The sequence below is a fragment of the Hemicordylus capensis genome, chromosome 1 (assembly GCF_027244095.1).
Source record: "Hemicordylus capensis ecotype Gifberg chromosome 1, rHemCap1.1.pri, whole genome shotgun sequence".
NCBI classification, from domain to species: Eukaryota; Metazoa; Chordata; class Lepidosauria; order Squamata; family Cordylidae; genus Hemicordylus; species Hemicordylus capensis.
The window spans coordinates 430,135,287-430,161,507 of record NC_069657.1 but is presented as its reverse complement, the minus strand read 5'-3'; the positions used below and the strand labels follow the sequence as shown (position 1 = coordinate 430,161,507).

General features: G+C 49.0%; 1 protein-coding gene across 1 annotated transcript; it reads left to right on the top strand.

The window, feature by feature from the left end:
• Positions 1 to 6,693: 6,693 nt before the first annotated feature.
• Positions 6,694 to 12,891, top strand: LOC128352275 (uncharacterized). Its single transcript, XM_053312721.1, has 2 exons — positions 6,694 to 7,657; positions 10,091 to 12,891. The coding sequence occupies exons 1-2, from the start codon at positions 7,252 to 7,254 to the stop codon at positions 11,056 to 11,058; spliced, it is 1,374 nt and encodes a 457-aa protein (XP_053168696.1). The 5' UTR covers positions 6,694 to 7,251; the 3' UTR covers positions 11,059 to 12,891.
• Positions 12,892 to 26,221: the final 13,330 nt, after the last annotated feature.

Sequence of the window (26,221 nt, the reverse complement as noted above, 5' to 3'; positions counted from 1 at the left end):
CCTTCCAAAAATGGCTCAGGGCGGTTGAGCGATGCAAGGTAGGCATTTCAAAATGCCGACCTTGCATTTTGAGTTCACACAACCGTGGATTGGGAGCGTGCATAGCTCTCTTGCCGTGCTGGCTGAGCATGATTCTGACCCTCTTTAGGATCATGTGAACAGCCTGATCATATTGAGAACCATTATGACTGGGAAACCGTATAGAGACCTTTTCAATAAATAAAGGCGGGCCCTGATCCAAGGCAAAATTCAAGCTTATTGAAATCTGTCGACTTTGGTCTGCTTGAACACTACCCTGGATGACAGCCAAGGACTTTATGTTGTACTCTGTGCTGTGATTCTGGCTACACATATTTTAAATCCCCTGGTTCCACTAATGTCATTCTTTTCCACGGCCCAATTAGAGCCCAATGCAAGCCGGTCTTTGCTGGATGCCGTTCAGCTGCCTCTGGAAGAGTGTCAGGAAGCTTAAGGCCGAAGGTTGACACCTGGCTGTTCCTATTTATTAGCTTGGTTGCTTTCTCCTACTGGAAGCCACTGGCAGCTGAGAATTGCAGCCAGTTTTACTTCTTTTTCCTTTTTCTTTTAAACTGTCATTAATAAAAACAATATTGCACAGACATGCACAGACACTGGCCGAATGACTGTACAGCTCTCCAGGTTAGCCATTGCCAAAAAAACAAAAAAAGCAGCCAAAATTTCCATGGAAAAAAGTTCAGTTTCAGTTATGTATGTACAGGCTTGCACTGAAGCTCCATGCATATTAAGGAGCCCCCATATGTCTTCCATAGATCTATGAGGGCTTCTCTTCTACCAAAGCAGAAGCAGATCCATCTAGCTTCAGCCATATACAGGCAGGCAGGCTTCCCTTTCCTCCCACTTAGCCAGGGCCGTTCTGCCCCCTGAAATCTTTGGCAGGACACGACTTTGTCTCGGCTCTTCGTTCTGGAAAGGTGACCAGAAGTTGTGCTCAGTTTCTCTACATCTGGAAACTTGGATGCTGCTCCTCCCTGTCGATCTTGTAATTGGAGAAAAGACATGATGTTCTCAGTTGCAGGAATGTTACAAAGAGCCCAGCTCAGGGGACAGGAGAAGTGGTGCTCCTTCCCCAGTAAGAAGCCCCTTGATGATGCCATATCAAAGATTCCAGGCTGATGGGGTTCAGCTCAAGATTAAGTTAAATTTATGGTGAGCGGAGAATAAAAGCAACACACACACACACACAGAGGCACACTTTGGAGCCAGGCAGGCAGAAGGTTTTTAATGCTTTTTATTTTTATTTTTTTAGGATCTGTCAATTGACTTACTTTCTGGTTTTAGGGACTTCCTTAAGCCTCTTAACGTGTTTCCAAAGAAAATTAATGTTGGCGCATCTGTGAGCTCTCCATCTGGCAGGGTGGCTGTGTTGCTGAAAATGCAGTCAAGGGCAGACTTTATTTTATTTTATTTCATTGATTTAAAATCAGTAAAACTGATTTTAATTTAAAAAATTAAAACTGACCAAAGAGGCACCTTTTTAAAATGGTGATTCTCTTTACTGAGCAGGGGGAGAGCAACTGGCCCTATCCATCCCCAGCACAGCATCCCTCCAGTGGCTGTTGCTGGTGTCGATCTTATGTTTCTTTTTGTGAGCATGTTGGAGACAGGGAACCATTTATTATTTATTTATTTATTTATTTATTTATTTATTTATTTATTTATTTATTTATATTTCTCTATGTAAACTGCTTTAGGAACATTTGTTGGAAAACAGTTTTTAAATATATCATCATAGTTGTAGTAGTGGTGGTAGTAGTAGTAGTAGTAGTAGTAGTAAAAACATTTGTACCCAGCCTTTTGATAAAATATTTTCAAGATAGCCAGGGGTTCTCCAACTTGGGTATGCAGATGATGTACACCAACTCCCATTATTCCCAGCCATAATGGCTGTGGCTGGGGAAGATGGGAGTTGTAGTCCAACAACGTCTGGGGACCCAGGTTTGCGAACCCTTGGTTTACAGCATAGGTTTTAGCAATAGCAATAATACATATTGATAACAATGAGAACAAGAAATGGGATAAAAAGGCAGAAGTTGCCAAGGTCATGTCACACAGGATGCAAGAGGGAGACGAGCTGCCCCAGGGTGTGGTTTGTGGGGTTTTTTTTGGTAAATTTAATAGTTAAAATTAGCCAGTTAATTAGCAGAGCACTAAAGAAGCTACCCACTCCAGTTACAGAGTAGAATGCAGAGTTTAGTTGTTGCAGCTATTTAGAGAAGACACATGGAGATTCTTGTAGAATAAAATACTAAGTGGATTTATTGGCGAAGTACACTTTGGATAAGAAAGACCTAATCCTAACCTATAGCACTACATAATGAAAAAGTAGGGAGAGAGAGAGATATGTTTCCATCAGCTCTCTAAGAGGAAAGGAAGGGATTCTGACTCTTAATAGGAAATACCTGAAGAGTCATATCAGGGATCAGAGTAGAGACAGGGTGCTTTCCAGACTTGACTCTACAACAGGGTCAGGACGAATCTCAGAAGCGTGCTTCCACACTTCCTGTGTTGTGACACCGCAGTCCCTACGTGGACAGCAGGGTGCTGTTCACATTTCCAATGCCTTGTTGAGAATTTAATCGCTGTGATATAGAGCAAGGGCGTTGTAGATCCGGTGTGGAAAAGTTGCTGGTTTTTTGGGGTTGCTGGTTTTTTGGGGTCAACAAGTTGGGGTCAAAGTTGCTGGGTTTTGGGGGTCAACAAGTGTGTGGATCAAGGTGATCCAGTTGACATATTATACCTGGATTGCCAAAAAGCTTTTGACAAAGTTCCTCATCAAAGACTTCTGAGGAAACTTAGTGGTCACAGGATAAGGGGACAAGTACATGTGTGGATTGCTAACTGGTTGAAAGACAGGAAACAGAGGTTAGGTATAAATGGAGTTTTTGCAATTGAGGGAAGAAGTGGGGTCCCCCAGGGATCTGTACTGGGACCGGTGCTTTTTAATTTATTCATAAATGATCTAGAAGCAGGGGTAAGCAGCGAGGTGGCCAAATTTGCAGATGACACCAAACTCTTCTGGGTAGTGAAAATCCAAAACGGATTGTGAGGAGCTCCAAAAGGATCTCTCCAGACTGGGGGAGTGGGTGACAAAATGGCAAATGCGGTTCAATGTTAGCAAGTGTAAGGTGATGCATACTGGGATGAAAAACCCCAACTTCAAGTATATGCTGATGGGATCTGAGCTGTCGGTGACTGACCAGGAGAGGAATCTTGGGGTTGTGGTGGACAGCTCATTGAAAGTGTCGACTCAATGTGCGGCAGCTGTGAAAAAGGCCAATTCCATGCTAGGGATCATTAGGAAGGGGATTGAAAATAAAACTGCTAATATTATATTGCCCTTATACAAAACTATGGTGTGACCACACTTGGAGTACTGCATACAATTCTGGTCACTCGTATTAAGAAGGACATTGTAGAACTGGAAAAGGTGCAGAAGAGGGCAACCAAGATGATCAGGGGCCTAGAGCACCTTTCTTATGAGGCAAGACTACAACACCTGGGGCTTTTTAGTTTAGAAAAAAGATGATTGCAGGGAGACATGATAGAAGTCTATAAAATCATGCATGGTGTGGAGAAAGTGGAGAGAGAGAAATTCTTTTCCCTCTCACACAACACTAGAACCAGGGGTCACTCCATGAAACTGATTGCCAGGAGGTCTAGGACCAACAAACGGAAGTATTGTTTAACACAACGCATGATCCACTTGTGGAACTCTCTGCCACAGGATGTGGTGACAGCCAACAACCTGGATGGCTTTGAGAGGGGTTTGGATAACTTCATGGAGGAGAGGTCTATCAATGGCTACTAGTTGGAGGGCTACGGGCCACCTCCATCCTCAAAGGCAGGATGCCTCTAAGTACCAGTTTCGGGGGAGTAACAGCAGGAGAGAGGGCATGCCCTCAGCTCCTTCCTGTGGCTTCCAGCAGCATCTGGTGGGCCTCTGTGTGAAACAGGATGCTGGACTAGATGGGCCTTGGGCCTGATCCAGCAGGGCTGTTCTTATGTTCTTATGGGGTTGTTAGTTGCTGCAAGACTGCTCCCCCTGCTCTTTACAGCCCAAATGCGACTTGCCTGAATGGAGGCATTTTGCTGCTAATGAGCAGCTAGTTTGGAAAGCACCCAGGTAGCACAGCTAGGGAGACCCTGACTCACTATCTCTACTCCCAATGCCCCTAGTGGTCATTAGGGTAGTTGGTGCAAAAGGTCGATGCCCTGGAACTCCAACAGGGTGTGGCCTGGCGGACCTTACCAAATGCTCCGAAGAGCATTCTGGGAAACCACTGGGAAGCTAGGTGAACGGTTCTCATAGCTGTCAAAATGTCCCTATTTTCAAATTCACCTGAATGGAAAAATAGGAACATGTTGGCAGGTTTGGGTTCTGCAATGTGTTCCCTGGCCAATTAATGAGAGCTAATTTGGGGTTGTGGCTAAAGGACTAAGCTGTGAACTGGGACTTCCCAAGTATGCATTTCACCTCTGACATGAACTTACCAGCTTGCCGTAGGCAAGTCACTTACTCCCAACTTCAGGTGCAATGTGGGGATAAAATGGGAACTTACTTACTTTGCAGGGTTGTTATAAGGATTACAATACGATATTAGAGGTAGGTAGCTGCAGGGGCATAGCTACCATTGAATAAACTGGGTGGGGGGGGAGGGAATCCAATGTCCCTGGGCCTCTGAGGGAGGGGAGCCTGCTGGATGGGTGATGGCTTGCTCTTTGCTCTCCTCCACCGAGAGGAAGAAGAAGAAGAGGGGGAGGAAGAAGGAGGAGGAGGAAGAGGAGGAGGAGGAGGAAGAGGAAGAAGAGGTGGAGGAGGAAGAAGAGGAGGAGGAAAAAGAGGAGGAAGGAGAAGAAGAAGAAGAAGAAGAAGAAGAAGAAGAAGAAGAAGAAGAAGAAGAAGAAGAAGAAGAAGAAGAAGAATCAGCAGCAGCAGCAGCAGCAGCAACAGCAACAGCACTGGCGGATTAAGGGAGAGCAGTAGAGGTGACTGCCTATAGCGGCAAAATTCCCCCAGCAGCAAATTTTGTTCAATGGGGGGGGGAATGTTTAAAACTGCCACCACACAGGAGTGCAGCGGCGAAAGCGCCCTCACACCCACCCGCCTCCCAAATTATGACAGTGGTAAGTTGGGGCAAGACAAATTTGCAGGCATGCAGTGCGGAGAGAGCGTCAATACTCCTCCTAACCCAAGCCTGCCCACCTCCCAACTGACTGCAATTGCCCAGTTTTGGGCCTTCCTGCGCATGCGCACGTGTGCAAAGAAAGCCCCGATGTCGGGCGATTGTAGTCATTTGGGAGGTGGGAGGGCTTGGGTTAGGAGGGGGTAGCACTGCTCTCTCCGTCAATGTGGTGGAGAGGGCAGCAAGACCCCTCCTAACCCAAGCCCTTCCACCTCCCAAATGACTACAATCGCCCGACATCTGGCCTTTCTGCACACACGTGTGCATGCGCAGGAAGGCCTGAAACTGAGCAATTGCTGTCATTTGGGAGGTGGGAGGGCTTGGGTTAGGAGAGGTATCGCTGTCCTCTCCGTGCGCCCGCAAATTTGCCTTGCCCCAACCCACTGCCATCATAATTTGCTCCTGCAGAGTGGCAGCTTTAAACATTTTTAAAAAATGATTTAAATTCTCCCCTCTTTCCTCCCTTGCCGTTGGGGTGGCAAATCTTTGGCCGCCTACAGGCGGTAAAGAGCTTAATCTGCCCCGAGAAGGAGAAGAAGGAGTAGGAGGTGGTAGGCGGTGGGGGGGCATCTTTTTGCCCCAGGGCCCACTCCAACCTTGCTCGTGGCTAGTTGCCTTATCCTGAGCCAGACCGTTGGTGCATCAGCTCAGTAATTGTCTACACTGACCAGCAGTAGCTCTGCAGAGTATCAGACAGGGATCTTTTCCTTGCCTTTCCTGGAGATTTTGGGAATAGAACTGGGACCTTTTACATGCAAAGCATGAGTTCTTCTACTGAGTCTATGAAAAAAGGTGAGTTCTTGGAAGTCAGTGCTAAACAAGCCCAGGCCGACCACTCTGTGGGTCATAACTCTAAGAAAAAAATGAGGTCATTCACACAATCAAAAACTATGTTCTGCCCAGCTTTGGGAGCTGTGTGTGCTCCCAATTTTCAGTGGTGTGGAAGGGAGGAGGAAAACCTGAGTAGCCTTTCCTCCTACCTTGCTTCCATGCAATCACTTCTACCCAGGTTTCCCTCTAACCTTGCTTCCCTAATAACTAATAACTGGGAGCCCACACAGCCCCCAAACCCGAGTAGAACACAGTTTTTGACAGTGTGAATGACCTCAATACCTGTTTGCAAATTTTACACCTGGGATGTTGTCAGCATACACTAGTGTGTTGCATTCAGGCACAAGGCTGTAGGTGTTCAAGTCCCTTTAAAGACAACCCAAATTCCAAAGGCCTTCCTATCTTCCCTTAGGCCAGAAGAAACCCTGTTGCAGGCCTGACTTAAGGCCCCTGCCAGAGAGCTGAATAGACTGTGAGGCGAGTCTCATGATCAGTGTCCCGCTGCCTCCGCTTGAATAAGCGGAGCAGCGTCTTTGCCTGGCCCCCTGCAAGAAGCACGAGGCTTCTCCTGGCCTGATTGGCTGAATAGCCCGTGCAGGGGGCGGGGCGTGAGCCAGCGTCCTGCTCACTGATCAAGAGAGCTCATTCCGCTCTCAGACGGCACAGGAACAGGACGCTTTTTCGTGGCTCCTGCTCCTCTCTGGGGACGGTCGGCGCGAGACGGGGACGGGGTTTCCACCCGAGTGGTGGCGGCGGCAGTTGAGGGGGCGGCTTTTTAAGGCCCCCCCCGGAGGTTTGGAGCGGCCTTGGGCCGCGTTTGGCCGGAGTGCCCGCGGCGTTTTTGGGCCCAGCCGAGGCCGGCCTGCGGCCTGAAGCCCGAGCAGGCGGGCCGCCCCTAACGGCGGCCCTGCAAGCACATAGGGGGTTGGGTTTGTCTGTCCCCATTTCCTCGTGTTTGGTTGTTGGGGATAGGAGTTGCTGTGGTTTCTGGGACTCTTTGGGGGTTGCAGCGGCTGGCCTGGGTGTCCCCCCCCCCCCCCCGGCTGTATTTGGGTTTGGATTGTTGGGTGGTTGCTGGTTTTCTTTTCAAGTACTGTGGGCTGCAGGGTGGGAGTGGTTTGGCTGCACCTCTCGTGTGCTGCCTCAGTGGGATCACTAGAGCAGCAGTTCCAGCTTCTGGGCACTGCTAGATATCATGGGTCCTAAGAAGGCAAAGGCAAAGGCAAAGACTGGAGGGAAGCGGGTTCGGCCCCCCCCTCGCCCTGCGCCAATATCTGATTCATCCTCGGATGAGGATGGGGATATGGGTACAGTTAGGGCGCTCATTGCGCGCCTCGAGGCGCTGGAGAGACAGAAGCTGGCGCCTGCGTCGGAGGAGAAGGGTGGTCCGTCAGGCTCACACGTGGCTTCTAAGAGAGTTACCAGAGGCCTTAAACGTGCCAAACTTATGCAATCCCTAGCATCCAGAATTGAAGCCTTGGAGGCGGGTAATCCACAGCTGGTCCCGGCAGCGGTTGACTTGACATCAGACAACAGTGGTTCGCCGATTGTTTCCGGATCTGGCGGTGGGGATGCCCGCCCTGCGGACGCGCAAGGGCTAGGTGAGTTCCCGCACTACACATGGCCCTGGGGGATGCCTCCTTGGTCCCCTACTTATCCTCACTATAACTGGCAATCTGCTCCTTTAGGTTCTCTGCCCCCTTACGGGGCTTGCGCTCAGGTTTGGCAAGGGGCTCCATCTGCTGCAGTTGGCGCACCGCCTGCAGTCACGGGTGCCCTGGCCGACCCTTTGATGGGTCCAAGTCCTTATCCGCCGTGTGATACCTCCTTACCTTTGGGGGATCACCTCTTACCAGCGGTTAGGGAGCGCATTTGGCGCGGGGAATTCGTTGACCTCTTTCACCTGCTCTTTAGGGAGCCTGAGCCCGTTTTAAAGGACGGTGAACAGAAGAGGGAGGAGGTTAAGTCCAAACGTAAGCCCATTGAACACAACTGGGCCAATTGGCTGTCTGCTTATACAGTATACATGGGCGTGGTACTTCAGGTGCACACCTCCAAGGGCCCCGCCCTGGTAAAGTACCTTGATATTATACACCGTGGCTACATGGATTTCATGGGCAACGCTTGGGAGCGTTATGATCGCTCTTTTAGGCTTAGGGCTTCCTTGAATCCATCTATCCCCTGGGATAGGCAGCATCAGGAGCTCTGGCTGCTCATCATGACTCCTTCCAGGCCTATTGCGGGCGAACGGGCGGACAGTGGCCACTTAATTTCTAGGACTCCTGCAGCGCAGTCTTCTGGGCTTGCCGCTGCCCAGGGTGTTCAATGTACCCTGCCGTGCTGGGCCTTCAATACCAGTGGCAGCTGTAACAGGTCCCCTTGCCGATTCCGGCATGAATGTGGTTTCTGTGGAGGCAAGCACGCCAGCATTCATTGCTCGCGGGTCAGGGGATCGAGGGGGGGGCCCCGGGAGCCTCCGGCAGGTGGCAGAAAGAGCAGCGGCCCCGCCCAAGGCGGCAATACTGGAAAAGGGTCCCAGCCCAGTTAGGGTGCCAGTTCTTGCTCGCTTGTTGCGGGACTACCCACTTGAGGCACAAGCGGCCTATTTGTGGGAAGGTTTCACCTCAGGTTTTCGCATTCCTTATGTTGGTTTGAGAGTTCATGTTATGGCCCCCAACCTTAAGTCCGTGGTGGGGATGGAAGCTGTGGTTCAGAGGAAAATTCATAAGGAGGTCTCACTAGGGCGGGTCCTTGGCCCGTTTGATGAGCTCCCCCTGCCGGATTTACGCATCTCCCCCTTGGGGGTAGTGCCTAAGAAGGCACCCGGAGAATACCGCCTTATCCACCATCTTTCTTTCCCCCACGGTTCATCCGTTAATGATGGGATCCCAGAGGGGCTTTGTTCAGTTAAATACACCTCCTTCGACCAGGCAGTTCAGGTTGTCCGTTCATGTGGACGGGGTGCATTGATGGCTAAGTGCGATATTGAGTCTGCATTTCGCCTCCTCCCTGTTCATCCGGCGGATTTTAATCTTTTAGGGTTTGCCTTTCAAGGCCAGTTTTACATCGACCGGGCCCTGCCTATGGGCTGCTCGATTTTCTGTGCAGCCTTCGAAGCGTTTAGTTCTATGCTCGAGTGGGCTCTTAGGCGGGAGGCGGGGCTTGCGTACACGGCTCACTATTTAGACGACTTTCTCCTGGTTGGCCGACCCGGGACTGACCAATGTGGGCACCTCCTTCGGGTTTTCCAGGCCTTATGCTCTGAGTTAGGCGTCCCACTGGCCCCGGAGAAAACGGAGGGTCCCTCTTCGGTTCTCACCTTTTTGGGTATTGAACTGGATACCTTAGGAGGCTGTTCCAGGTTACCTCAGGCTAAACTCATTACCTTGCGGGCCTTGTTGGCCTCTTGCAGTCATGCGCGCAAAGTGACTCTTAAACAGATGCAGCAGCTTATTGGGCATCTGAACTTTGCTTGCAGGGTGGTAGTCCCTGGCCGCCCTTTTTTACGCAGACTGTGTGACGCGATCAAGGGGGTGAGGCTTGGCCACCATAGGGTGAGGGTTACTGCCCCCATGCGGGCTGACTTGCAACTATGGGAGTCCTTTTTGGACTCTTACAATGGGGTGTCCTTTTGGCGTGAATCCCTCCTCCTGGAAGCGGATTTGCAAGTTCAGTCAGACGCCGCGGGTGGGTTTGGCTTCGGCGTCTACTTTCGTGGTCGTTGGTGCGCTGAACGCTGGCCAGCTGCTTGGGTGGCGAGCGGCGTCATTAGGGATCTGACTTTTCTCGAATTCTTCCCCATTGTTGTGGCTATCCACCTCTGGGCTGATCTTTTTCGGGACAGGGCGGTCCGCTTCTGGTGCGACAACCAGGCCACGGTGCGGGTTATCAATAGGCAGACCTCTAGATCTCCCAGGGTGATGAACTTGGTTAGAGCTTTTGTTTTGGCCTGTTTATCTAACAACATACAGTTCATTGCTTGCCATGTACCTGGCGTTCAGAACAGTCTGGCGGACGCGCTGTCTCGTTTCCAGGTGCAGCGCTTTCGCCAGCTCGTGCCAGAGGCGGAACGTCATCCCGAACAGATGCCGTTGTGGCTGTGGAGCCTTGGCGCTTAGAAGCGCAGAGGGCTGTTTGGGCCTCCCTGGCCCCCAGCACACGCACGGCTTATAATAGACAGTGCAGGGCCTTCATGGATTTTAGGACACAGGTAGGATTGGGTCAGGACTGGCCTCCTCCTGCGGAACATCTGATGCAGTTCCTGGTACACCTTAAGGGTAAGGGGCTTTCTTCCAGGGCATTGGCGGGCTATTTGGCGGCCCTGGCTTTCCAATCTAAAGCTCGGGGCCTTGCTGACACCACAGGGGACTTCAGGGTACGGAGGATGCTGGAGGGTTGGTCCCGGGAGCATCCGGCCGAGGCCGATAGCCGTAAGCCCATTTTGCCTTTGGCGATTCGGGGTGCAGTGGAGCATTTAGCGGGTGTTTGTAGGTCCCCTTATGAGACTGCGCTTTTCCATGCAGCTATGGTGGTCCTGTTTTTTGGGGCCTTTCGGGCCAGCGAGCTTTTCCCCAGGGGGCGGTTCAGCCACTCCACTAGGGTAGTCCAGTTCGGGGACACTGTCCCCGGGCGGGCCGCATTGACCTTGCGCCTGCGTTTTTCTAAGACTGATCAGCGGGGCAGGGGGCACCTTGTGTCACTTCATCGGGCAGAGGACGTTTTGTTGTGCCCAGTGCGGGCCCTTAACGCTTACCTGACCCTTCGGGGGGCTGCGCCTGGGTGCCTTTTCATCCATGAGGATGGACGCCCCCTCACTCAGTACCAATTCTGGGCGGTGGCCCGCCGTGCGCTTCATGCGGCAGGGGTGGACACTGCACGGCTTTCCCTTCACTCCTTCCGCATTGGTGCGGCTTCAACGGCCTCCCGGCTGGGTCTTTCTGGCGAGACTATCCAGCGCATTGGGCGTTGGCGATCTGCCACTTACCGGAAATATGTGCGCTAGCGTCTTTGAGTCGACGCTAATTGTGTTTTTCTTTACAGGCCCGGCGCGTAGGGCTGAGAGGGCTCGGGTCCTCATCCTGGGCCATTCCATTGTTTTCTGGGCTCACAAGGCTGCACGTGGGGTCCAGCCTGGAACGCAGCTGGGTCTGGGCCAGTGGGCATCGATCTCCTGGATCGGTCGTCGCGGGATGGTCATCGCCCAATTTTTGCCTCTGTTTCAGGAATTTATGGCGGCAAACCAGCCGCCGGATATCCTTGTTCTGCATCTTGGTGAAAATGATTTGGCATCCCAGACTGGGTTGGCTATCTTCCACAGCTTGAGGAGGGATATTTTACAGGTCCTTAGGTGGTGCCCGGGGATTGCCATCCTTTGGTCAGCCATGCTGCAGCGCAGGGTTTGGAGGGGAGCCCGGGACCCTTATGGGGTGGACAGGGCCCGCAGGAAGGTTAACGCACAGATGGCACGTTTTCTGGGGTCCATTGGTGGAGGGTTTATAGAACACCCGGGCATAATTTTTTCGTTACCCTGCCTCTTTAGAGGGGATGGTGTCCACCTTTCGCCTAGCGGGACCCGTTTGTTTTTGAAGGATTTGGAGCAGGGATTGGCTGCGTGGCTACGCACTCAGTGGGGTTAGCATGGTGTTAAGCTAGGCTAACCCATGCTTTGGCAGGTGCAGTGCGGTTGGAAATGATGTTATTAGGCTGGTGAGCACCTTCGGGTAAGTGTTTGGCTATGGGTCATAAAGGGGCAACTCCCTAGAGACTGCACGGCTCAGGGATGTCTGCCCTTGGTTGACCTACCCTGACTGGTTAAGCCCCATGGAATGGCTGAACGGCTACCTGGGGGCGATGCTAGTTCAGGGACCCGGCACTAGGCTGGCTAGGATAGGCAGCCCCGGTTTCAGAGCTTTCGGGTTGCCTGGAGCCAAGGTGCATCGCCCTATGCCATAGGTTATGCATGCCATGGTTGTGCATGCCTGTAATACCGCACTGTAAGAAGGGATCAGCCATCCCTGCTCTTTCATTGTTGTTAAAGTTTAATAAACTGTGGCCCTTATTTACACCAATTCCTTGAGTCTCGTGTCTTCTTGGGTGTCGGGCAATCCCGCTGCCTCCGCTTGAATAAGCGGAGCAGCGTCTTTGCCTGGCCCCCTGCAAGAAGCACGAGGCTTCTCCTGGCCTGATTGGCTGAATAGCCCGTGCAGGGGGAGGGGCGTGAGCCAGCGTCCTGCTCACTGATCAAGAGAGCTCATTCCGCTCTCAGACGGCACCCACCCTCCCTTCCCTAGGTACAGTCAAGGTTTCAACTGGTCGCCGTTTGGGGCCGAGCAGGAATTTTTTGGGCGCTCACTTGATTGGCCGTTAGTGTACGCCTTTTTTCGCCTGCTCTTGACTGTATCACCTGTAGGCAGTAGTTAGTTTGGTCACAGTATGGCAGGTGCAGTGCGGTTGGAAATGATGTTATTAGGCTGGTGAGCACCTTCGGGTAAGTGTTTGGCTATGGGTCATAAAGGGGCAACTCCCTAGAGACTGCACGGCTCAGGGATGTCTGCCCTTGGTTGACCTACCCTGACTGGTTAAGCCCCATGGAATGGCTGAACGGCTACCTGGGGCCGATGCTAGTTCAGGGACCCGGCACTAGGCTGGCTAGGATAGGCAGCCCCGGTTTCAGAGCTTTCGGGTTGCCTGGAGCCAAGGTGCATCGCCCTATGCCATAGGTTATGCATGCCATGGTTGTGCATGCCTGTAATACCGCACTGTAAGAAGGGATCAGCCATCCCTGCTCTTTCATTGTTGTTAAAGTTTAATAAACTGTGGCCCTTATTTACACCAATTCCTTGAGTCTCGTGTCTTCTTGGGTGTCGGGCAAAGACCCGCCTTAAGAGGGTTCGTGAGTTGAGTGGGCTTAAGGCTTGCTCCGTTCACCTCGGCTAAGGGGAAGGGGAATTACTGAGGTTTGCTGCTGGGAGCCGCATGGCTAGGTTCCCTTAGCCCGCTTTTTGCCGATCGTGAGAATCGCCTCTCTGTAAATAAGTTTCCAACATGTGTGTAGCCTGAATTCAGTGGTCAACAATACTCAACAGATAAAGCTAACGCTTGCTTGGTTTGGGGCCAATACCAAGTAAGTGTTATGCTTTGTCTTGTCGGGGGTCATTTTTGATCATCTAAGTACAAAAAAGATGTTCAGATGATGCAAGGAGACCCAACAATGCAAGAAAGCCTTCATGAAATACACAAGACCCATCCCCTAACTCCTAATTTTACTGTATTATCAAACCACCACCCCCACACTGATAGCCTTCTAAAAACAGTGGCCAGAACAAAAGGTAAGAGGAGTGTCTCCCATAATTCAAGTGCTGAAAAAGGAGCTGTAAGGAAAGGCGAGGTGAGCTGGTCTTGCAATAGTGAGCATGAATTGTCCTCTTTGCTACTAAGCAGGATCTGCTCTGGTTTGCATTTGGATGGGTGACTACATGTGAAAGCAGTCTGCTGTAAGATATTCCTCTTAGGGGATGGGATCATAACACAGTGGTAGAGCTTCTTTTTTGCATGCAGAAGGACCCGGGTTCAATCCCTGGTGGCATGTCCAGGTAGGGCTGGGAAAGACTCCTGCCTGAAACCTTGGAGAGCTGCTACCAGTCAGGGTAGACAATACTGAGCTAGATGGACCAATGCTCTGACTCGATATGAGGCAGCTTCCTATGTTCCTAAGTTTGTTTCCTTCAGTCACTTTTTCTTGAATTCATGCATAAAGACCACAAAAATTTCCTAACTTTTCCTCCAGTGAAAATCTGGCACATTGCAATGCATGTAACAAGCCTGGCTTAAATGTATATCTCCCATAACTCATGTCAAATATCTGCCTGGAATTAGCTGTTCAAGACATATTCATGTGCTTATAAAATGTGGACTTTGCATTTAAATGCAACAAAATGGCTTGATTTAGTGAGTGCACTGATTACTCACACATTCCTGGTGGTCATCTCTTTTTATTGAATTGACAGCGGACCAGATACATACCTGGCTTTCAGCCCGCTGCAAAATTCTTCTTGAATTGAGACCACCGAGGTTAGGAACTGGTAATAATGTGAAACCACACACCTGCTATTTATAAAACTTGAACGAAAGCTGACCTGTCAGTGTGTGAAGAGCATTCGGATGGAAACCGTGAAATCTAATCTTCTGACATTTACCTTCTGTTTTAAATAGAGATACAGGCCCCAGCCAATAGAACTGTATAATCTTGAGATTTCCTCTGTGTATTTTAAAATGAGATTGTGTCATCCTTTATAGCCTAGTAAAGTCTCACATGTTTTCTTTATCCATTAATGCCTTTGCAAAAGACAGCAGAGAGAGAACAATTAAATTCCACTTGTGCAGAAATGAACTGAATGTTGGGAACATCGTCCCCTGCTAACAGAGCAAAGAGGCACCTTTTCAAAGTGGCAATTCTCCTTATTTAGCAGGGGGAGAGCAACAGGCCCTATCCATCCCCAGCACAGCATCCCTCCAGTGGCTGATGCTAGTGTGTATCTTATGTTTTGGGAACTTCTGGTGAAAAGTGGTATATAAATACTCATCGTATTTGTATTCAAAACACTCTTGTGCAGAGGCAGAAGTGAAGTCAGACAGGAGGCTCATTCACATGACCTAAAACAGGGTCAGAGGAGCTGCCAGTCGGGGTAGAAAAGCCGGGCTTACTCCTGATCCATGGTTGCGTGAACCCAAACATCAGGGTAGGAAGAAGGGAGAGTGATCGTGTGGGAGGCAGGAGCTGGGCAGGATTGGATTGGTGCATCCTACCCACATTCCGTCTCCAGCATTTTATCAAGGGTGAACCAAAAGCCAAATTCTGACCCACCCAGCTCCTGCCTCCCACATGATCATGCTCCACCACCCCGTCTTACCTTGCTATCTGAGTTCACACGACTGTGGATTGGGAGCACTCCTGGCTCTCCTACCCTGGGTGGTGGATCCTCCCTGTTTGGGGTCATGTGAATAAGCCTACTGTCTGTCGTTCACTTCTGTCTGAACGAGAGCATTCCCAATGTTCAGTTCATTTCTGCACAAATGGAATTTAATGGCTCTTTTTCTCTGCTGTCTTTGCATGAGTGGAACCAAGCTTGTGCAAGCTTGTGCAATCTTCCTTGCCCTTCCTCCCTACTGTAGCCTTCAGAGTGTTGGGATTTTGCCACAGATATTGTCTCAGTTCTTTGTGTGTGGCATGCTTGTCTATGCCTCTATGTACTGGCTTGGGGGTGGAGTCATGGTTTGTTTGTCTGCTCCTCACTTGCTGCCTTGAATTCAAACTGAGAGGTTCTCCTTCTCTCTGCATAAGAGACTGTTAGTTTGTTGTTGTTGTTGTTGTTGTTTTCTTAGCCTATATCAGGCCTGCTCAACTTTGGGCCCCCAGCTGTTTTTGGACAACAACTCCCACAATCCCCAGCCACAGTGGCCAATAGCCAGGGATTATGGGGATTGTAGGCCAACATTTGCAGAAGGGCTGAAGTTGAGCAGCCCTAACTGTGTTTTAGTTAGTAAAAAATATCAAACTATTGTTTCTCAGTTTTAGTTGCTTCCTGTTCCATTACTTATAGCAGAAAAGTAATTACTCTGCAACACTGAGCCCTCCAAAAGTCAGTCCTGAGGGTTGGGGACCTTAAAACAACCTTCAGAAAGTCAGGATCCTCTGGTTCCTGCAGGTTAACAAAAAGCTTCTGTGGCTCATACACAGAAGCCTCCATCCTTCACATGATGTATTTTAAAAGTTAATGGTTTGGGCCCAGGATACCTGAGGGACCGCCTGCTCCCAAGGGTTGCTGCCCACTTGACGAAGTCATCTGAGGGGGCTCTGCTCCGGGTGCCGACAATGAGGGAGGCTCAGTTGTCATGCAAGCGGGACAGGGCCTTCTCTGTTGCTGCCCCCAGACTCTGGAATGCTCTCCTGGTGGCTATTTGCTCCTCGGTCTCCATCACAGCTTTTAGAAAGCATGTTAAATCGTGGCTTTTTACCCAGGTTTTTATTTGATTGTCTCTGCTGCTGCTCTTTGTACTCTGTATTGCTTTTATGCTTTTGTTTTAAATTTTTAATCAGATTTGTTTTATATGTTTCGCTAAATATTTTAATTGTGTCTTCTTTACAATCTTGTTTTTAAAATTTTGCTATAAACCACCTTGGGATTGTTTTAATGAAAAGCAGTATATAAATTTAACAATCAATCAAATAATCAATCAATAAAATTAATCTGGGAATTGGTGAGGAGGTTTGTTGCTGGTGTCACTGGTGCTAGCCAATAGATATCTCTCACAGCCATAAGAATTTGCCTTTGATGACAGGAACCTGCCAAACTATTCCTTCCCCCTCAAATCACCCCAGCTCTGAAAATGACATTCATGAGCTTTTTCAGAGCATTGCAGTTGCTATCGAAGTAACTCTGCCACCCTTAAAATGTTATGTCTGTCTTCATCTTAGGACATGTCTGCAGTATTCAGTCAAACCTGTTTAATTATCATAGCACTTAATTAAGGAACTAATTCTGTAATATGTTCTGTGATAGAGCTGGGGCTTCCTCATAAAGAATAATCAGGGGGGGAATACAATTCCCAGGATCCTTTGGGGTGGAAGTCATGACAAACAAACACAACAATTTGGATTAGTCTGTATGTGCTCTTAAAACATAATCTGGATAACTAGATGCCCCAGAGGCAACCCACTACTACACAACCAGTTTTTGCCTTGGCAAAAGTGTTCTTCTTTGATACATCCAGCAAGACTTGACTATCTGAGCCTTGGACAAGAGAACCCCAGTGACCTGTCCTCACAGTGCTCTCATCTAAACTAATCTCTCAAGGATTCTTGTTTGTTTGTCTATCATATTTTTATTCCTCCTGATATGTACATCTCTAGGCAGTGTACACATTTTAATATTAAAAATTGAAGATTAAAATACATAAAGCACAATAAAAACAATATAAAACAAATTATTAAAATTATTAAAATCAATTCTAATTAAATGCTTGCAAGAACAGGAGAGTCTTGAGGGTCTTCCTGAAAAAAAAAACAGAGAAGGAGATGCTCTTATTTCAGCAAGGAGCATACCAAAGCCCTAGGGCAGCCACAGAGCAAGCCTGGTCCTGAGTCACCACCAGATGAGCTGGTGGCAACTGTAACCAGACCTCTACAGACCACTTCTTATGGTCTGTAAGAGAGAGTCACCACAAGCCTTTAATCCTCCTTGGTTGCTGCCAGTAATAAGGCTATCCCAGCTGTACAAGCATCCCAAGCATGTACAAGCTGGGAGTATCAATGTTGTTGCACGCTCCCCACTTCTCCAAGTGGCAAGATATTCCAGGGGCAGCTACGCTACCCAGATTTTGGCTTACTTTGATGGAAAGAACACTGGAGTGGAGGCTTAGTTGTGCCTTTGGCCATTTTCAGACGTAACGCAAAACCAGAGTTAAATGGGGCAGAGGTTGGAACTCCAGTACATTCAAATCTGTGCAACTGCGGTTTCAAGCTAAAAGTGACCTGAGGTTTGTCTTGCCAAACTCCAGTTTGAACTTTCAGTTTGCAGTAAGGTTTGCCACCAAGGCCTTGGTGCAGACCTTTCCAAGGAAATGGATATAGATACGTTCTTTATTCTGTCACTGACCAGGGGAAAAACACATTTAAAAAATCATAGCATAACAAACTACATCCAACAATTATTATACAGAAAATTGAAGAGGCTGTAGAAGATAGCATAACTTGCCTAATCCTCTTAGCAGTCAGAATAAATTTGGCCACATTGTATGTAACCTCAGCATCTCGATCTGATAGAATAGTCTCCTATATTTAGGAACTACAAGTGAATTTAAATATCTGGCAGGTGAAACCTCAAATAATTGCAGACCATAAACAGATCTATCAGACAAATGAGTATGTTCTTCTTGATATGCCACATCCCGTATCCTCTGCTTGAGAGTAAGCTTAGCTCACTCATAGCCCCAATCCAGAAATAAGGCAGGAGAAAAACCACAATGATGTAATTTGGCCTCCATAGAGGATCTCCAGCTAGAGTGAAAACTATCTGATAATGACAGGGGGGTTAGGCTTTTAGGAGGTGAGGAGATATTTCACAACATTCTGCCGACCTGTGAGATGGCAGTTAAAGGTGCAGATTCCTGCCAGCACACCTTTGGCGATCAAGGTCGCATGGTGGTGGATTGGCCAGGTGAGTGAACAGGAGTCGTGCAATGGGTCACGTTGTGTTTGGGGGTGGGGGAGTGGGATGGTGTGGTACCCATGGATGGTAGTGGGGTGGAAGTTGTGGTTGATGTTTTGGGGCAGGTGGGGTTGTGTGTTACCTGTTGATGTTAGTGGAATGGAAGTGATCCTTGGTGTTCTGGGCTATGGGGTGTGGTGGGGAGTGGTGTGCTGCCTGTAGATGGTAGCAGGATGGGTGTGCTAGTCCCTTGTTACAGGGGGTTATGGGATCAGAGCGGGGTGTGTGAGGTGCATTATCTGCCTTCCACCAAAACATGGTCCTATCTAGGGTGGATGGCACTGGGGGTCAGCAGGTGCAGAAGCTGGATGGAGGGCAATGGGAAGCCGGGGATGGGGCACACCTCATTGGGGTGGAGGGGGGAGAACCCCCTGACCCAACAGCGCGCCAAGGCAGGAAATGCCACAGGATTTGTTTTAGCAACATCTTTTTGCTGCCCCCTCCCTGCAGCATCACCAGCGGATCCTGGCCAGCCACTACCTGCACCAGAGCAAGCCAGAGATGCCAGCTGTGCCCACAGCACCAGCATCCATGGAGCAGCCTGTAGATCTCGTCCCATGCTGGCTGATGACCCACGGCAAGTGCGTGCCCCAGCTGTGCAACAAGAGGCATGTTGACGACCTCCAGCTTGCCAAGGACCTGGTCATGCAGCACATGGAGAGCTCGCAGGCCCCCTGTGATGTGCTGCATGAAATAGACACGATAGGAGGGAAAGGCATGAGGAGGACAGGTGGGTCTTCGAGGAGGCCACAGATTGGACGGTACGTGCCTACGAAGACACCATGAGGGAAGTGGTGGGTGCCTTGGAGTGGTCTGATGAGGCTGCTGAGAGGTGATTTGTCCGCACCTGCAGCAGCTCTGGGATCAGAGATTGCAAACACCTGTCCCTACCGTGCTAATATGAATGTATTAATACCAAATAAAGTGAAAGCATTCTTTGTCAAACCGTTGTGTTTCTTTCCAAATGCAAGTGCGGAGCTCCCTCCTCTGGTGGTGGGGAGAGCGATGAGCGGTTTGTGGGGTTGGATGAGGCAGGGAAGGACATGGGATCCCTGACTCCACACCAAGACTTGCTGTGTACAGCACAGACTGCGCTGGGGGTACATACTAGTGCACAGAGGGCTTGCTTTTGCTCAAGCTGCAGGTGTGTTGGCCTGTTGGGTCCCCAGGTTCTGAGAGCAGAGGGTGTGGAGGAAGGGGAAACTGAGTTATTTGGCAACCATGGAGGGGGAATGGCAAGCAGATTTCCCCCAAGTGCCCCCAATGCTGCCCACATCCAACAAAATGCATGGAGCTTCAAATAATACAGCGCCCCACCTGCACACATTCCCCATAAGGATATGCCCCTCTGCTGTCAAGTATTTAGCCCATGATCCAATGCCCTTCTGCAGTTTTATTAAGGTAACATAGCTGGGAGTACGGAGAGGAAGGGGTTAAACTGTCTTTGGTTGGAGGACTGTTGAAGCTGGAGCGAGCCGAGCAGAATCAACACGCCCCCTTTGGAATCATGGCCAATGGCGGCCACCTGGACTACATGCTGGTGCCTTGCCTTCAGTCTGGTGATGTGAGCGGCATGCAGCTGCCTGAGATACGACCTCAGCAGCCAAGAGCAGGGAGGGGCCACCCTGACCTGAAACCAGAGGCTGCCAAACCGCAGTTGGACAAACGTTTGCGATGTGATTCACGGCTTCAATTGAAACCACGGGTTCATCTACCTCCAGTTTCATGTTACATGTGAATTCGGCCTTTGGAACCTTTGGTTGATTTACAAATAGAGAGACTGAGCATCAAGTGGAGACAAACAGCAATGCACTCCTACAAGTAACAACAGATCACACCAGGTTCCTAGAGAGCACTCCAAGGTGCTTTAGCAATCAGTTTGCTCTCGGTTTTTCCATCCATTCTGTCTCCTCTGCTGCAAACTCTCCCCCACATGTGGTGGGGGAGGAAAAATGGTGACCTTATCAGTTTTAATCGCTTTCCACCTTCAGAACATTCCAAAGAGATCTCCCAGCTATTAGCTCACATTAAGAAACATGAGCTGCTCTTCATCCTCAGCCATTAGGGAATATTAGCATGCCTTTGTCAGATCCCAGGCACTCTGAACAGTCACCGCCTTATGGACATACTAGAGCAAGAGCTCACGCACAATAATCAGACTCCCCACATTCACTTATCACATTGATGTTATAGGCAGCAATGAAATGACTCACAGTCCATGCATCCTGGAATCCCTGGCAATGTCACGGAGGACTTTGTCTGGTGGGACTGTACCACTTCCGAACTCATGTCTTTGTGGGTTTGATTCTGCCTCACACCAGACATTTCCTGCCCACAAAAAACTAGTACATGCAGAGAGGGGTGTTCTGTGTTAAGGAACATTTCTGCAGTAAGCAATCACACTACACCAGACAACACGTGCAAGACTTGAGCAGGGGAAAGACTGTGGCTCAGTGGTAGAGAATCTGCATGCAGAAGGCCCCAGGTTCAACTTCAGTCCCTGGCATCTCCATGGAGGGCTTCATGGAGGGCCCAGGTTCAATCCTTGGCATCTCCATGGAGGGCTTCTGTCTTTCAGACAGAAGGACTCCTGTCTGAAACCTTGGAGAGCCACAGCCAGTCAGTGTAGAGAGTACTGAGCTAGATGGACCAATTGTCTGACTCGGTACAAGGCAGCTACTGATGAAGCCACCATCTTATTGTGATCAGGGCCCTGAAGGGATGGTTTTAACTCTCCCACTCACTATTTCCCTGATGGAAATCCCCCTCTTCCCAAGGTAGCTATTAGCCACAGAATGAGGTAGAAGACAGGTAGCCACTTCAGGGGAAGGATTTAATTTGGGGAAACTGCATAGAGACAGGGAGGCGGGTCTCACAATCTGTGAGACCCGCTTTCTCCAAAACTGCGGGGAGAGTGGGCTAAGATAATCAGGCAGGGAGCCCTGGGCGGCCGGATCAGCCGCCCACACGATTACCGGCTCCATGATGGAGCCGGTGGGGGCTGGGGAGCTCGGGAGCCATGCAGCCACTGGAAGCCCCAGTATGCCCTGCACGAGCACGCAGGGCATACTGGGGAGACCCCCGGAGCCGGGAGGTGGCTTTTTGCCTCACCTCTGGGGATCTACTCGTGAGTAGCCACGGCGCAGAGCCACACCGCGGCTACTCACGATCAGATAACCCAGTTTGCGGAGTGCTCGCTCTGCAAACCTGGGCTAAGGGCAGGGGTACTTAGGCGGGTTACCTGCCTAGGAACCACCGGGCTCACAGCTGAGCCCGGCGGTTCTCACAATGGGGCAAAATCGGGCTAGCCTCCGTGTCGCGATTTTGCCCCGTTGTGTGAATAGCCTCAGGGTGTTAAACTGCCAGCCTGCAGGCTCCCCTGAGATTTTTCTCTGGGAAAGGAAGGAAGGAGGGGTGGAGAGGAGGGAAGTGAGAGAAAGAAGGTGGAGGAGTTAACCCCAGCTAACTGAGCAAAGAGACACCTTTTAAAGTGGTGATTCTCTTATATTTAGCAGGGGGAGAGCAACTGGGCCTATCTAAACCCAGCACCACATCCTTCCAGTGGCTGATGCTGGTATTTGCCTTCTGTTTCTTTTTAGATTGTGAGCCCTTTGGGGACAGGGGACCATGTTATTTCTATATTATTCATTTTTATATGTAAACCTCTTTGTGATCTTTGGTTGAAGAGCGATATAGAAATATCCAGAGAAGGAAGAGGAAGAGGAAGAAGAAATAAGTGGAAGGGAAGGGAAGGGGAAAGAAGGGTTCTGCTTCTCTTAGGAGTTTTCCAGATTGCACACTGTAAGGTCAGTCAGTCAGTCATCTATTGTTACAGTCACAGACCAGTACAATATGAATAGTACATTAAATAAAAGATCAAAAGAACTTAAAATACATTTATATCTAAAATTGAAAAAGTTAAGACAACGATAATTAATTAACCAATCGCCGATGACTATTAATTGCAGCAGCACAGTATCTACACTGTAAGGTACTCACACCACCTCCGCTAAGTGCCCCTCTAGATTGCCCGTGTTTCCACATCGGTGTTGCTATGTTGTCAGCAGGATCCATTTCACATTTCCCATGCCTTAATATGAATTTTAATGATGTGTTTTTGCCTTACAACGTTGTGAATGCGCTGGAGGAAAGTAGCTGTATTTTTCCGTTGTAGGAAGCCTTGCCCCACATTTTATTCATTGTAGCATTTTGCAATGTGAACAGTTCTTTGCCCCTGCCCGAGCTTGCTTCCTCCATCCCCTTGCCTCCGGGAGAGAAACAGGCAGAGAGAAATCTTGGCTTTCCCCTCCTTTCCTCCCACAGATCCCAAACCCCATACCTCCTTCCTCCTCCACTTGCTTCCAGTATAAATGGAGCTTCTCAACACAGAAGGGGAGAGGGAGGGAGCAGATCAGAGGGGTATTAATTATTATTATTATTATTATTATTATTATTATTATTATTATTATTATTATTTTCCCACTGGAGTTCTTTTATGCATTTCCCTTTTAATTTGCTACTTTGGCCAGAGACTCATATTAGTGCAGCTGAGCAGATTTCTGAATCCAACTCTTTCCTATGCACGTTTTACTGAAGAGGAAGCCCATTGAAGTAAATCATTTACTTCTGTTCAATCCCACTTGCTTAAGATCCTCCCCATCTCTTGCAACTTTCAAAAAGGCAGTCAAAACACATTTGTTCACCCAGGCTTTTAATTAGATACTGTTTTAATTGTTTGATGATTTAACGTTGTTTTAAATTGTTGCAATGTTTTAATCTTTTTATTTGTTGTAAACTGCCCAGAGACTTGCGGTTTGGGCAGTATACAAATATGTTGAATAAATAAATAATAAATACTACAAGGCAAAGGGCAGGGAGAGAGAACAGTCACTTACTTAAAAAGGAAGCCCATTGAACTGAATCATAATTCATTTACTTCTGTGCACCCCCACAGCCCTCACTGGAGGAGCGCCTCCCCTCCTCCTCTTCCCTCCTAACCATTTATTTATTATTTGTCTGGAAGTGTGCTGCCGCCATCTTCCCTCCTCAGGAGAAGGCTCAGCAGGAGGGAAGCAGCAAGGGCAATGGTGGAGAGGAGAAAGCTGCAAGGTTCCCCAGCCCTAGCAAGGCTCTGCCTGGGGCAGGCCCTTCCTTAGGACGGGGCAACTGGTGTGATCGCCCTGGACCCCGAGTTTGGAGGGGCCCCATGGTGGTGCTGCTGCTGTGGCACGAGTGGCAAGCAACCTGACTCACTGCTCACTCGGCTCCAGCCTCCCGCCAGCAGCACCATTTCAAGCTCCACTTGGCAAGGCTGCCTGCGCCAACTGCTCAACTCTGGGGCAGAAGCAGCAGCAGCCAGGCTCGCCACAGGATTTCCTTCCACTCCCCCATTTAATTTTTTTTTTAAAAAAAATCACATCACACACACTCCACAACTCTATTGGTCCAAATGGAGCAGGAGGAGGGGCAGATAAATGCATTTCAAGGAGAATATGGACACTCCTGCCTGGAAAATACATTGCAGGGGATGGAAAATATGAACGGCCACCTGCTTACAATGAAGCATTAAACAACCCTTTACTCTTGTTTGGAAACCGTTACACTATTCCGTCACAGTTTGCAATGCATTAACCGTTGCAAATCTTGTAGTCTGGAAATCTTGTAGTCTGGAAAACTTCATGCCTTGGGGCATGAAGTTGTTTTGAAATTATTGATCTGAGTAATGAGTGTTAAAAATCTATCGAGAACAATAACAGTTAAACTATGATGGTTATGCTCAGAATTTCTTCTAAAAATTCCCTGAGCACATTCTGGTTTAAAAAGCAGTGCATTTAGCTAGTTTCAGTGGCAGGATTGTGTATGCAAAATTTGGTATCTGTAGGTCATTGGGAAGTATGATGTTCAAAATTTCTTCCAAAAACCACCAAAAATTATTTTAATTTCCCCAGAGCATATTCTGGCATAAAAATAGTGCATTCAGCTACTTTAAGTGGCAGGGCAAGGGAGGGAGGAAGAAAAGGAGAGAGTGAGAGAAAGGAGGAGGAAGACTGAAGGTGGCATGAGGTGACAGAAGGTGGTGCAAGGCCCCCCAGAGGTGCATCAGGATCAAATCCAGCTCACTGCCCAATTGAGTTTGACACCCTGGCATAGAGGGCTGGAGTTAACCTCTTCTCACTCAACACTGCGGCCACATTCCAAATCTTCCAAGACCAGATGCAATGCCTCAATTGACCCTCAGATGGCTTTAAAAGGGAATTAGAAAAATTCATGGAGGGGAGGTCTGTCAGCGATTATTAGCCATACTAGCAACAAGCCTCAGTCTCATTGCCTCTGGGTAATGTGCAAAATGGCTCTTGTAGTGCTTCCAGAAGAAGTCCATGTTTGGGTCCTGGGCAAATCTCCAGATGAACAGCTTAATTTCTGTGCCGGGGAAGGGCAAGCCTTGGTTATCCGTGCCATAATTACAGGGGTGACTTTAGAGCAATTCATTTGGGGGAGCAAAGGAGTGGCAAAGAACAATATTAGGGATTTTGCTATATATTAAATTACAAGCATTTAATGTATAGCAAAATCATTTCTCCCCAATAATATAATTAATGCGGTTAATTTATAATGAAGTTGAATACTCCTGTTGTGACAAGAAGCAAATCTGTCTACAATTTTCTTCAGATCAAGAGACTGACAACTTTCCCCCAATATCCATAATAGTCAATGGAGGGAAAGTCTTGTTAAATATTGGAGTATCTGCTTTTCTTTGCATTTCGACAATTTCAGAGCTTTTTATGAAACAATGATTGTTTGCCTGGTATATTCATATTTCAGAAAATGGGTCAGACCTCTTAGAAAATACTGCCTTTTTGAATCAGGCCAAACCTTCCTGCCCACTTTCCAGGTAAGATTTCTCTTCCTGTCCAAGACTATGTGGCAGGAAAGACTGGGGTGGGAGAAAGGTCAATAGCAGGCTAGCTCAAATCTGCAGGAGAGATGGGATGGCCCTCCACCCCCCTGCAAACGTGGCCTCACCCAACCCAGTTCCTGATCAGGAAGGAAGCTAAGGGGTTGACCTGGCTCCTGGAAGGCTAGAAGAGTCTCCTACCTAGCTAGCTAGCTACACTGGCTTCTGCTGCTTGTTCTGGGGTAGATGCCTCTAAACAAAGGAGGCCTTTGAAAATAATTAATTACAGCTATCTATATATTTAATTCTCTTAGCCGGTGCATGTCCTGGATTTGGCAGCGGAACTCTCACGACACATTGCGAGAGTTCCTGGGTCCAGCGAGAGTTGAGGGGAAAGAAAAAATGGTGGCGGTGGGGGCGGGGTGGGCCGCAAATGGCCAAAGGAGGTGGCCTCGGCTGGCTGCTGGGTGGCGGAGGTGGTGGGACGGCCTAGCGGGTGGGGGGAGGAGGGCAAGAGAGAGTGAGGTAGGAGCGGGGGAACAGCAGGTCCCCAAAGAGTGCACAGATGCTCTGTGCGGGTTGGCTAGTAGGACTTTAATATACTATGACTGTATTGTATGACACTTTGCTGTAAAGTTTCAGTCTGGTGGATGGGGAGAGAAAAGGGGAGCAACAAATATTGGCGGGGGGGAGGAGTGCTTGCAGCCCCTTAGTAGATAGGACACATAGTCCATGCGGTTAGCATATGACAGAGTTCCCCTAGTAACTCTTGCTGTGGAATCCAAATCCATGGTGTTGAAAGCAACTCAATCTCATCCTCCAAACAGTATAGCTGTGGAATGGAAGCTGGCGAGCAGCCAGCCCCCGATCATCACCACTTTAGCCAAACAATGTCTGATGTGTGGAACCAAGAGTTCAATGAGCTGTCGCACCCACATCCCTCTGGGCCTTGTATGAGAAGAATCAAGAATCTCTACGACACGGAAAGGAGATATTTTCTTGGC